At 42.8% G+C, this 12005-nt stretch overlaps 1 protein-coding gene across 2 annotated transcripts in view; it reads left to right on the top strand.

Moving 5' to 3' along the window:
• PFAS (phosphoribosylformylglycinamidine synthase) overlaps window positions 1-12005 on the top strand; it is a 149943-nt gene that overhangs the window by 116657 nt on the left and 21281 nt on the right. For both annotated transcript variants that reach the window (XM_033944969.1, XM_033944968.1), the window contains exon 23: window positions 49-194. In XM_033944969.1, coding sequence (XP_033800860.1) covers window positions 49-194 — 146 coding nt within the window. The remainder of the gene's footprint in view (window positions 1-48; window positions 195-12005) is intronic.

The following is a 12005-nucleotide window of genomic DNA, read 5'->3' as shown; positions in this document are numbered from 1 at the left end:
GGGACACTGTTAGTCATCCAAAGAATCTTACACTTTCTCTCTTTGTAGTGCTGGAGGCTCTCTTCTCTGAGGAGCTGGGACTGGTGCTGGAAGTCGCAGAGGCTGTGGCAGATACAGTTTTTGAGTTGTACCAAAATGCTGGTGTGGAGTGCATTAGGATTGGATCCATTACAGGGAAAGGCCCACATTCCATGGTGAGTGATACAGTAGGGAGCACAGTAGCGGGTTTTTTAAACCCCCCCCCCTTTCACCGTGTTTTGTGTAACTGGGGAAGTCAGTAAGAGCCTGTATACTACTTAGATTTCCATTTGAAAATTTGCGGTAAGTCAAATAAATTGAACTTTAAACTGTTGTTGACTTTACACTTGGAGAAAGGTTGCGCGAAAAGATTAGTTGCTAGAATAAATTTTCAGTTCCAAAAATGAATAAGGCTGTACATACAGATACAATACAAATATAGAGTAAAAACTCATATATTACATAAATATAGAAAGTTCTAGCTGTTTTACAATTTTTAAAAAGAAAAAGTAAAATACTCTTCTATCAAAACTCAAATAATTATATTCAGTTCTCAGTAAAAGTGGAAGAGAATTTTACAGTTGGATGCTAACCTGATAAAAGAAGCAAAAGGAATATAAGGTTTATTAAGTTGTGCTGACTATTTAAGTTTAAAACTTGATTGTAGTTGAATTATAGCTGATAAATAGCCTGGGCTCATTCCATGAAGTGTAGATAGGACACAGGAAGAGTAGTTTTTAAAGCTGTTTACCCATGTGAAAAACTTCACTGAAAATTGCTCATCCTTCTCTACAGATAAATGTATCAACAAGGATATTGTTTATCTGCTGGAAAAAAAAAGAATAGGAGGAGGTCAGGGAAGGAAAGGTACATATAGGGTTTCATATTGAACTCCTTGGTTTACTTTGCCTGGTACATTTGCATCTGTTTACAGCCACTGCGATTTTTCACAGGGTTTCCCTTTGAAGCATAGAATATGATATACAGCAAAGCTTCCCAAACCTACTCCAGGGACCCCGGGGTTGGTTGCATATGCCTAGTGCACAAGGCCGGATTCTATAAACAACACCTAAGTGCGCCTATATTGTAGGCACCTCTCCGCGCGATTGTCGGCCCTGGTAACCTGGCCTAATTTACCAGCACCTAAGTAAACCACGCCTATTCTCTGCCCATAACCATAACTAATTTTCAGATAGGCGTCGCTAGGCATCCTAAGAGTTCCACGCAGAACTCTTAATTGGAAATTAAATTTTTTTTTTTTTTTGATTAGCTGAAAACTGGTGCGGTCAATTGTCATACCAATTTTTTTAAAAACTTGTGCATGGATTCCGAAGTTAGGTGTTGCTAGACATCCTTGATTAGGATACCTAGTGGTGCTTAATGTAGGTATTCTATACAAAATCTGGTCCTAAATGTAGATTTATCTCATGTATGTTCAACATGGATCTGTTGGCTGAGGGGGCCCTGCCTTATTGGGAAGCCCTACCTTATTGTCTGTTAAATCTGACCGTTTAATAAATCATCTGTCTGGAATTAACTGGGCATTTTCAATAGCACTTAACAGATATCACAGTTAACCAGCTATGTTTTAGCCTGCTCCCTATACTTGGCAATTCCATACTGGAGCTCGGACATGGCCCTACATTGAATTTCTAGGTTTAACTTTGGTGGCAGTCAGCAAAACGCTGATTGTCACCAACTGAATCTCAGGCCCTTAAAAATAAGCAACTCCATTCACTTACCTATCTGAATTCTTTTTCTTTACTCAATCCAAGCATTCATGCAGTTCACACAGCCTTTTTACTTTTCCATCTGTTAAAGGCTGTCGTTACACAAAATACCACCAATCTTTGCTTTCTTATCAGGCGGCTTTCTGGGACAAGGAACTGAAACCTTTGTTATTGAGTAACATGTCTTACAATCATTTTTGAAAGCAACTGAAGACTCCTCTCTCCTTCTTTGTTCAAATCCAACAGACCGCCAAATCCTGTCGCTTCCTCCTCTATAACATTACCAAAATTACATTACATTACATTAGTGATTTCTATTCCGCCATTACTTTGCGGTTCAAGGCGGATTACATCCAAACTAAAACAAAAATTACATTCAAAATTTGAAGGAATAGAATAAGCGATGACATAAAATTTTTAAGGTAATATACGTTGGATAAAGAGTTACCAAAGGGAAGTGGAGGTCTTTAGGAGATAAGAATAGGGTGAAATTATGGGTTTTAGATAACGTTTGGTAGATAAAAGAGTATTAGAGAGATCTAAGGATAAATAGAGTGTTGGATATTGGGTTGGGATTGGTTGTGCTGGATAGGTTTTATGTGTTTTTTGAAGAGTATGGTTTTAATATCTCTCCTGAAGGCTTTGTAGTCTGTAGTAGAAGATAACAGAGTGGTGATTTGTCTGCCAGTTTAGCTGCTTTGGAGGCTATTAGGTTATCATAAAGTTTTTTTCGTTTGACATCTTTGGATGATGGGTGAGTGAATAGTGAGTGGAATCTTCTGTGTCTGGTTGAGGAGGATTGATTTAGTCGGTTATTCCAGTAGGTTGGGCTTTCTCCGTTGAGAGCCTTGTAAAGTAAGCAGTAGAATTTGAAGTGCACTCTCGTTTCTATTGGAAGCCAGTGTGAGTCATGGTATGCCTCTGTGATATAGTCATATTTTTTTAGGAAATAGACAAGTCTCAGGGCTGTATTCTGTATTGTCTGCAATTGCTTCATCATGTTCGCAGGACAAGGTAGGTATAGTATGTTGCAGTAGTCTATCATCCCAAGGATAAGAGATTGTACCAATAGTAGAAATTGCTTCTTTTCGAAGAATGTTCAGATTTTTTTTAGATTTCTCATGGTCATGAACGATGCCTTTATTATTTTGTTAATTTGGGGTTGCATGGTGCAGCAATTTTAGTGTAGGTTGTATTGGGTATGAGATCGAGTTTAATACAAGTTTAGTTAATGTTGGAGTTTTGTTGTTTTCTAGAAGGATGAAATTTGTTTTGTCAGGGTTAAGTTTTAATTTGTGCTCTGTCATCCAAATTGCAACTGAATCGAGAGTTTTGTGTATTGTGCTTGTCATGACGGGTTCTGGTTGGTCGAAGGGTAGGAGAATAGTGATGTCATCTGCGTAGCTGTATGAAATTATGCCATGATTATCTAGGTAGTAGCTGAGGGAGGCTATGTATATGTTGAATAGTGTAGGTGATAAGGGTGATCTTTGGGGAACTCTGCAGGGGTTGGACCATGGTTCTGATTTTTCTTGCATTGTTTTGACTCTGTAAGTTCTTGATTGTAGGAATCCTTTGAACCATGCAAGTACTTTGCCTGAGATTCCTATTGAATCGAGAGTTTGTAGAAGCATGTCGTGGTCTACCAAGTCGAAGGCTGCAGAAAGGTCAAGTTGTATCAGCAGGATTTTCTTGCCTGTACAGAGGTGTCCTCCGTCCTCTTCTCTCTGAACATGTGACCAAAACCCTTGTCCATGCTCTCATCACCTCACGCTTAGACTACTGCAATGTACTTCTCTCGGGCTTCCTGCGCACCTGTCTCTCACCTCTTCAATCCGTTCAAAATGCTGCTGCGCGACTCATATTCCGTGAGAGCCGCTATTCTCACGTTACCCCTCTCAAGTCGCTTTATTGGCTCCCAGTCCATTTCCAATTACAGTTTAAACTCCTCTTGCTGACCTACAAATGCGTTCGCTCTGAAGCCCCCCGATATCTCTCCTCACTCATCTCCCCCTATGCTCCCCCCGTGATCTCTGCTCATCAGGAAGCCCCTATTATCTGCACCCTTCTCTTCCACTGCCAACTCCAGCCTCTGTCCCTTCTTTCTTGTGGCGCTGTATGCCTGGAACAGATTGCCTGAATCAATATGTCGTGCTCCGTCCCTAGCAGTGTTCAAATCAAAGCTAAAGGCCCACTTTTTTGAAACTGCTATCAACTCTAAACTCCCCCCTTTTAAAACTGTTGTCAAATACCTATATCCACTATAACCTCCCCAATCCTGAAATGTCCTGTCTAAATTAGATTGTAAGCTCTTCTGATCAGGGACTGTCTATTGTATGTTAAAATGTACAGCGCTGCGTACGCCTTTCAGCCCTATAGAAATAATAAATAGTAATAGTAGTAGTAGTACATTTGTTCACAAATTAATCAATTTTCTTTAGATTGTATTTGTTAAATTTTGTAAACTGCATCGAACTTATTGGTTATGCGGTATAGAAATGACTTGTTCTGTTCTTCTGTTCTGTTCAGTCTGCTCAAAGTACTTCAAGATAAGTACTAGAGAATGACACGGGGAAAAAATCTGTCCCCGTCACTGCACCGTCCCCGGCCCACCATCCTCTGCACCGCCCCGTCACCGTCGTTCCCTTCACCGCCCCGTCACCGCCATCCCTTTCACCGCCCCGTCACCGCCACTGCCATCCCATTCACCGCCCCGTCACCGTCCCTGTCTAGCACCCATCTTCTTCCCTCCGCTCCCCCATAGTCTGGCATCTGTCTTCTTCCCTTCCAGCGTCTTCTCCCCACTCTGCCTTCCACATTTCCTTTCAGGGTCTGTTCCTCTCTACCCTCTTTCAATGTCTGTTCTATTCCTTTCCACCACCACCCTTCCCTCCCTCCTTTACCATCTGTTCCTTTCTACCACCCTTCTTTCATATCTTCTATCAGCCCCCCCACCATCACTAGCAGTCTCTCTTCTCCCTTACCATGAGCAAATAGAACTTCTGAAAATTGTATTGCTAAGGCATTATTTCTAGTACGCCTTTTTTCCAGATGGATAATGACATCAATTTTATAATTCTTACTGTCTGCTCTGATTTCATTCACAATTTGGTTTGTGTTTTGTACCTGAGGATTCCATGAGGCATTTAACCTTTTCCTGTCTCTTCTGTGATTTCAAGTTGATTCCTTCAATAATGGAGTCTCAAGGCAGTAGCAGTTTTCTATTTTGGGCTCTTTTGACATTGTTTAAGGGATTTCTTGTACATTTGGTGCTGGTCTTCTTTGATGAGGTCACTTCAGAATCTATTTCCAAGGAAGAGAAACTTTTTCCCTTTCACCCCCTCCTTCCTTGTGTGAGCCGGAACACGCGGTCCCCGCAAGCAAGTAATTTTATATCATTTTCATTCTATTCATTCATAGAAATTAAAGTCTAGATAATGCCAGTCACATAACAAAACATGATTTTACAAAAATAATTCCCTGCACAGTCAAGCCTGCAAGGATTACTAGATGTCTTTCAGCAGCTCCCCTCCCTCCCTCCCCCTTACCTTTGTGGCCAAGTCAAAATGATCTACCAACAATAAAATTTTAAAAACACAAAGCACGCTGTACGCAGAGAAAATGTTAATTATCATTTATATTCCGCGGGTTTTCAAAGAGGTCAATGCAGATGACTTTATGCAATGTCACCTCAGTAACAACTATACAAAAATAGACAAATATTCCCCCTCCCTTTTTACTAAACTGCGATAGCGGTTTTTAGTGCAGGGAGCTGCGCTGAATGCCCCACGCTGCTCTCGACACTCATAGGCTCCCTGCGCTAAAAACCGCTATTGCGTTTTAGTAAAAGGGGGCCATAGTGCAAAATATAGACAGCAGATATAAATTCTCAAAACGGACACATTTTGATCACTAAGTTGAAAATAAAATCATTTTTCCTACCTTTTTGTCTGGTGATTTCATGAGTCTCTGGTCCTTCTTCTGATCCTTCTTCTTTCTTCTCCTGCCCCCCCTCTTTCTTTCTCTCTCCCCCTGGCTCCCCTCTTTATTTCTGCCTTTCTTTCTCTCTCCCCCTGGCCCCCCTCTTTATTTCTGCCTTTCTTTCTCTCTCCCCCTGGCCTCCCTCTTTATTTCTCTCTCCCCCTGGCCCTCCTCTTTCTTTCTGCCTTTCTTTCTCTCCCCCTTGACCCCCTCTTTATTTCTGCTTTTCTTTCTCTCTCCCCCTGGCCCCCCTCTTTCTTTCTGCCTTTCTTTCTCTCTCCCCTTGACCCCCTCTTTATTTCTGCCTTTCTTTCTCTCTCCCTCTGGCCCCCCTCTTTATTTCTGCCTTTCTTTCTCTCTTCCCCTGGCCTCCCTCTTTATTTCTCTCTTCCCCTCGCCCTCCTCTTTCTTTCTGCCTTTCTTTCTCTCCCTCTTGACCCCCTCTTTATTTCTGCCTTTCTTTCTCTCTTCCCTTGGTCCCCCTCTTTCTTTCTGCCTTTCTTTCTCTCTCCCCCTGACCCCTCTTTATTTCTGCCTTTCTTTCTCTCTCCCCCTGCCCCCCCTCTTTATTTTTTCCTTTCTTTCTCTCTCCCCCTAGCCCCCACAAAGCCATCGTGCCAATTTCTCCACTTCCACGATTCTTTCCCTACCCTCACCCCCAAGCCAGCAGCCGATTTCTCCCTGCTCCTTCCCCGATGTCCTGAACTTCATCGGGCAGCAGCAACATTCACAATTCACTGCTGTTGCCCGCTTCAGGCCTTCCTCTCTGTCGGGTCCTGTCTTCATGAAAACAGGAAGTAGGCAGGACCCGGCAGAGAACAAGGCCTGAAGCCGGCAACAGCAGCGAATTGTAAACGCTGCTGCTGCCCGAAGAAGGTAATGGAGCACCGAGGCAGACCGCTTCTCCCCCCTCCCAGCCGAACTCCCGCTGACCCTCCTATCTCCCCCCCCCCCGTGAACCTTTCCGACCCTCCCAGCGAGAGCAGTAAACCTCCTTCGCGGCTTTCTCCTCCCTCTGCCGCGTCACTGATGACATCAGTTTGCTGCTTTCGCTGGGAGGGTCGGAAAGGTTCAGGGGGGGGAGTTGGAGGGTCAGCGGGGGTTCGGCTGGGAGGGGGGAGAAGCGGTCTGCCTCGGTGCTCCAAGGCCTGGCGCCATTACCTTTTTCGCTCCTCCCGCCCCCCCCTTTGGTACGCTACTGCTCTCCAGCTCTCCTTAGTTTGCCGGTTTTCTTTTTCAGCGACCGGCACGCTTTTAAAGAGCCGCGCATGCGCGGCTGCTCAAAGTTAAATCTTTTGCTCTGCTGCAACTTCCTGTTTCCGGTTGGGTCAGAGCAGAAGATTGAATACTGAGCAGCCGCGCATGCGCGGCTCTTTTGAAAGCGTTCCGGTCGCCGAAAAAGAAAGCCGGCAAACTAAGGTGAGGTGGAGAGAGGAAGCTGGTTAAACGATCGAGCCGACGTGCGGGTGGGTGCTGCGGGGACCGCACGATCCTTTATGCCTCACTGCGGTGACAAGACCATTCACCGCTCCACAGGGCGGTGATGGCCTTGTCCCCGTCCCGCAGAGGCTGCTAATTTTCATTCCCCGTTTTTGGCGGGTTACCCGCGGCTAAACGCAGTAGCCGCGGGTAAACCGCCACCGTGTCATTCTCTAATAAGTACATTGCCTTGCTAAAATTTTGAAACTTTTTTTTGTGTGTGTGCTGCAAGCTTTTGATGTTCTTTTTAATTGTGAAAAAATGGTAAAAATAGAAATCGGGGAAGTTTTTAAGCTAATGATTGAAAGGAAGAGGGGCTTAAATTGTTTTGACCTCTCCGTACTCTGAGGCTTTTCTCACCCTTGATAAAATGCTAAGAATTTTTTAAAAAGTCCAGTGATTTGTGTTGTTGTGGAAGAGTTATGCAAGAGCGTGGAAGCTCAAAACCTTACACAGTGGGTTTTTACATGTTTTTAGAGTACTGATGTTGACCACTGACCTCATAAGAATTTTTTGAGTGGAGTTGTAGTAAAATAACCCATCTTAACAGAAGCCCACGTTGATTACTTGAAAACTTGGCTTTACTCTAAAATATAATTGACCTCTCCCTATTCGATATCTAAGTCCATCTAAACTTTCTCTTTACTAAGACCTTCTACTTTTGTTTGAGTTCCTTCTATATCAATTCCTGTAAACTGTATCGAGCTCTACTTCTGTGGAGATGATGCGGTATACAAACGTAAGGTTTAGTTTAGTTTAGTTTGGATTACTTCCCCCGTAATGTGCATTTCCCTGTGTGAAATGGGGAATAGATGTATAGATTTAGTGCTGCTCAAACCCATCCTAACCCACTCACCTTTGAAATCTCCATGTATTGTGGATCTTGACATGTAAATGGCAGCTCTCTGGAATTGTTTTTTTTATACATATGTGTAATATGCAAGGTTCAATTTATTTGATATACCACAAATTTTCAGAAAGAAATCTAAGCGGTTTAGAGGCTCAAAAATTATAAGGGGAAGGGAAAAATACAAAGCAATACAGTACAAGAGACATAGGACAAGGATAATGGTGAGAGGAAAGTTAACAATTTAAAACAAGGGATAATTGAGAAGGAAAAAATATAGACAGGAAGCTTGGTTAACTGTCCCATTTATGGAAAACTTTAGGTGGGAAACCGAGAGAAATCCGTTTTTAGCTTTGATTTGAAGTTACTAAATGATCCCTCTAGAATAGATACAAGCCATTGTGAGTAAAAAGGAAGTGTTCTACAAAGTTGGAGCATCCACATTAAAGCAAGAGCTTATGAAGGCATCTAGAAAAATCTGATGGAAGGATGGAACTATTAGAAGGCCTTGATTGGCCTGGTATTTCCAAGTGAAAATTGAAAATGAGGCTGCTTAACTAACCCCTTACTGCATAAAAATAGGTGCTGTACTTTATGTATTTGTTTTTTTTGTACATGTATATACTGGACAGTTTTAAATGCTGTTCTATACCCTCTAGTCCAGGGGTGCCCACACTTTTTGGCTTGAAAGCTACTTTTAAAATGACCAAGCCAAAATGATCTACCAACAATAAAATTTAAAAAAAACACAAAGCACCCTGTAAGCAGAGAAAATGTTAATTATCATTTATATTCCGGGGTTTTTTCAAAGAGGTCAAAGCAGATGACTTTATGCAATGTCACCTCAGTAACAACTATACTTTTTTACTAAACCGCGATAGCAGTTTTTAGCGCAGGGAGCTGCGCTGAATGCCCCGCACTGCTCTCGACGCTCATAGGCTCCCTGCGCTAAAAACCGCTATTGCAGTTTAGTAAAAGGGGGCCATAGTGCAAAATATAGACAGCATATATAAATTTTCAAAACGGACACATTTTGATCACTAAAATAAAATCATTTTTCCTACCTTTGTTGTCTGGTGATTTCATGAGTCTATGGTTGCACTTTCTTCTGACTGTGTATCCAATATTTCTTCCCTTCTTTCAGCCTCCTGTATGCTTCCTCTCCTCCAAACCTCATTCCCTCCCTCAACTTTTTCTTCCTCTCTCCCTGTCCCCCTCCCCTTTATTTCTTTCTCCCTGCTCCCTTTCTTTCTTTCTTTCTTTCTGTCTTTCTTTATCCCTGCTCCCCTTCTTTCTTTCTCTCTTCCCCCTTCTTTCTTTCTCCCTGCCCCCTTTCTGTCTTTCTTTCTCCCTGCCCCCTTCTTTCTTTCTCTTTCTTTCTGTCTTCCTGCCCTTTCTTTCTTTCTGTCTCCCTGCCCCCCTTTCTTTATGTCTGTCTTTTTGTCTCCATGCCCCCTTTCTTTCTTTGTCTTTCTTTCTCCCTGCCTTCCCACAAGCCACCGCCGTCAAGGAACAGGCCCCCAAGCCACTGCCGTCGAGTTCTGAGCTCTCCATGCTTCCCAACGCCGTTAACAGGACGCAGAAGCGTCGGGCCGACCTGCCTTTCCCCCCCCCCCCCCATGTCAATTCTGACATTGGAGAGGAAGTTCCGGGCTAGCCAGGTAGCAATTGGCTGGCCCGGAACTTCTTCTCTGACATCAGACTTGACGTCGGGGGGGGGAGGGGAAGGAAGGCTGGTGGGCCCGGCGCTTCTGCGTCCTGGTTATGACGTCGGGAAGCAGGTAGAATGTGAAGGCAACGTGAGTCTATCAAGGAGCCCGGAATGGGCTCTGCAATCGACTCGCATTGCCATCAGAATCAACCTTTTGGGCACCACTCCTCTAGTCCCTTGGAAGATTACTCCTCTTCATTTTTATATAATTTATACACATTTTCAAATGTATCTATTTTAGCCTGTTATTTTATTGTTTATATTTATATTTTTATTAAGGCATTTTTTTTGTGTTTGTGTTTGTGTTAATTTTTTTTTAATTTTTTTATTATCATTTTGAATACATTACAATATCCAATGATTCAAAAGGAAAAAAGGAGAAATCTCACAAAACAATACATAATCAATTCATACATACATAATTTCTTTTAAGCCCACATTATGGGGAAACATGTTACTATTTCTAATCAAACAAATTCAAGAAAAGCTAAAGGACAATAATTCTCAGTTCGTCCTAAACAACCTTGAATCATTCCTTACTAATTGGGATACTAATTTAAATATATACTATCCCCCATCTGTATTTAGTCTGCCTAGTCTTGGAATATCTAGTTATAGAAAGGAAATGTATACAGTAATAAATAAAAAGCAGGAGAGAGTGAGAAGAGGTAAAAAGGAAAGAAAGGATGAGAGCGCCTGAGAAGAGTTGGAGACTAACGTGACCAATGCTGCTAGCCTGTGAGGAGAGGATGGAAGATTACTGGACCCAGCATTAATATTTCAACCAACTGAGGTTTAGTGCATTCACCAAATATCTCACTGCATACTGCTTGTAGAGATTTGTGTACAAACCCATCAACACTCATGGAGAGAAATTATTTGGGATTTTGCATAGGTAAGAGTTATGTTTAGAATTACAGCATGTGTTTTCATAAACTTGGAGGGCTGGCCCAACCTTTAAGCAAAACTAGGCATTCACCTTGGGCAGAAGTTTCTTAGGGGGCAACAAACAGCAGCTGCAGTCAAAGCAAAAGAAAAGATCTTGACAGCTACACAAACACATCAATCCATATTTTTAGCTACAGGAAAGCTGGACAATTTTGAAAAAAAACCATTTACTTGGGTATTGTGTGGACACGCAGATTAGGGACCTAAAAGTTAATTGGGGGGGCATAAAGCTGAAGGTTCGCCTAGGACACCCAAATCCTTTCACCAACTCTGTAAACTTATAAACATGGGATTGTTATATTATAGAGCAGGAGTGCCCAAATGGTCGATCGCAATCGACCAGTAGATCGCAAAGGCAACACGAGTGGATCGCATTGCCTTTGCGATCTTTTTCTCCCTGCTGCTTCCCTAAGCCAGGCCTGGCACGTACAAGCTCTGGACTTACAAAACGTCACTTCCGACGTCAATTCTGACGTCGGAGAGGAAGCTCTGGGCCAGCCAATCACTGCCTGGCTGGCCTGGAACTTCCTCCCCGATATTAGAATTGACGTCGGAAGTGAAGTCTTGTGTGCCTGGCGCTTGTATGCGCCAGGCCTGGCTCGGGGAAGCAGCAGAGAGAAATCGCGTTGGGGGTGGGGGTAGGGAAAGAATCAGGGAAGTGGAGAAATTGGCACGATGGCTTGGGGAGGGGCAGGAGGAGAGAGAAAGGCAGAAAGAAAGAGGTGGGGCCAGGGGGAGAGAGAAAGAAAGGCAGAAAGAAAGAGCGGCACAGGGGAAGAGAGAAAGAAAGGCAGAGAGAAAGAAATATTGGCTTAACAGAAGAAGGAAGTGCAACCAGAGACTCATGAAATCACCAGACAAAAAGGTAGGAAAAATGATTTTTTCAATTTAGTGATCAAAATGTGTCTGTTTTGAGAATTTGTAGCTGCTGTCTATATTTTGCACTATGGCCCCCTTTTATTAAACTGCAATAGCGGTTTTTAGCACAGGGAGCCTATGAGCATCGAGAGCAGCACAGGGCATTCAGCGCAGCTTCCCGTGCTAAAAACCGCTATCGCGGTTTAGTAAAAGGCGAGGGGGTACCGGTATATTTGTCTATTTTTGTATAGTTGTTACTGAGGTGACATTGCATATTTTAAAGTCATCTGCCTTGACCTCTGATAAAAGCCCCAAATACAAATGATAATTAACATTTTCTCTGCGTACAGTGTACTTTGTGTTTTTTAAAATTTTATTGTTGGTAGATCATTTTGACTTGGTCATTTCAAAAGTAGCTTGCAAGCCAAAAAAG

The sequence above is a fragment of the Geotrypetes seraphini genome, chromosome 5 (genome assembly GCF_902459505.1).
Source record: "Geotrypetes seraphini chromosome 5, aGeoSer1.1, whole genome shotgun sequence".
In the NCBI taxonomy this organism is placed as follows: domain Eukaryota; kingdom Metazoa; phylum Chordata; class Amphibia; order Gymnophiona; family Dermophiidae; genus Geotrypetes; species Geotrypetes seraphini.
Note: the sequence above shows the minus strand (reverse complement) of the source record. Positions and strands in the feature narration are given on the sequence as shown.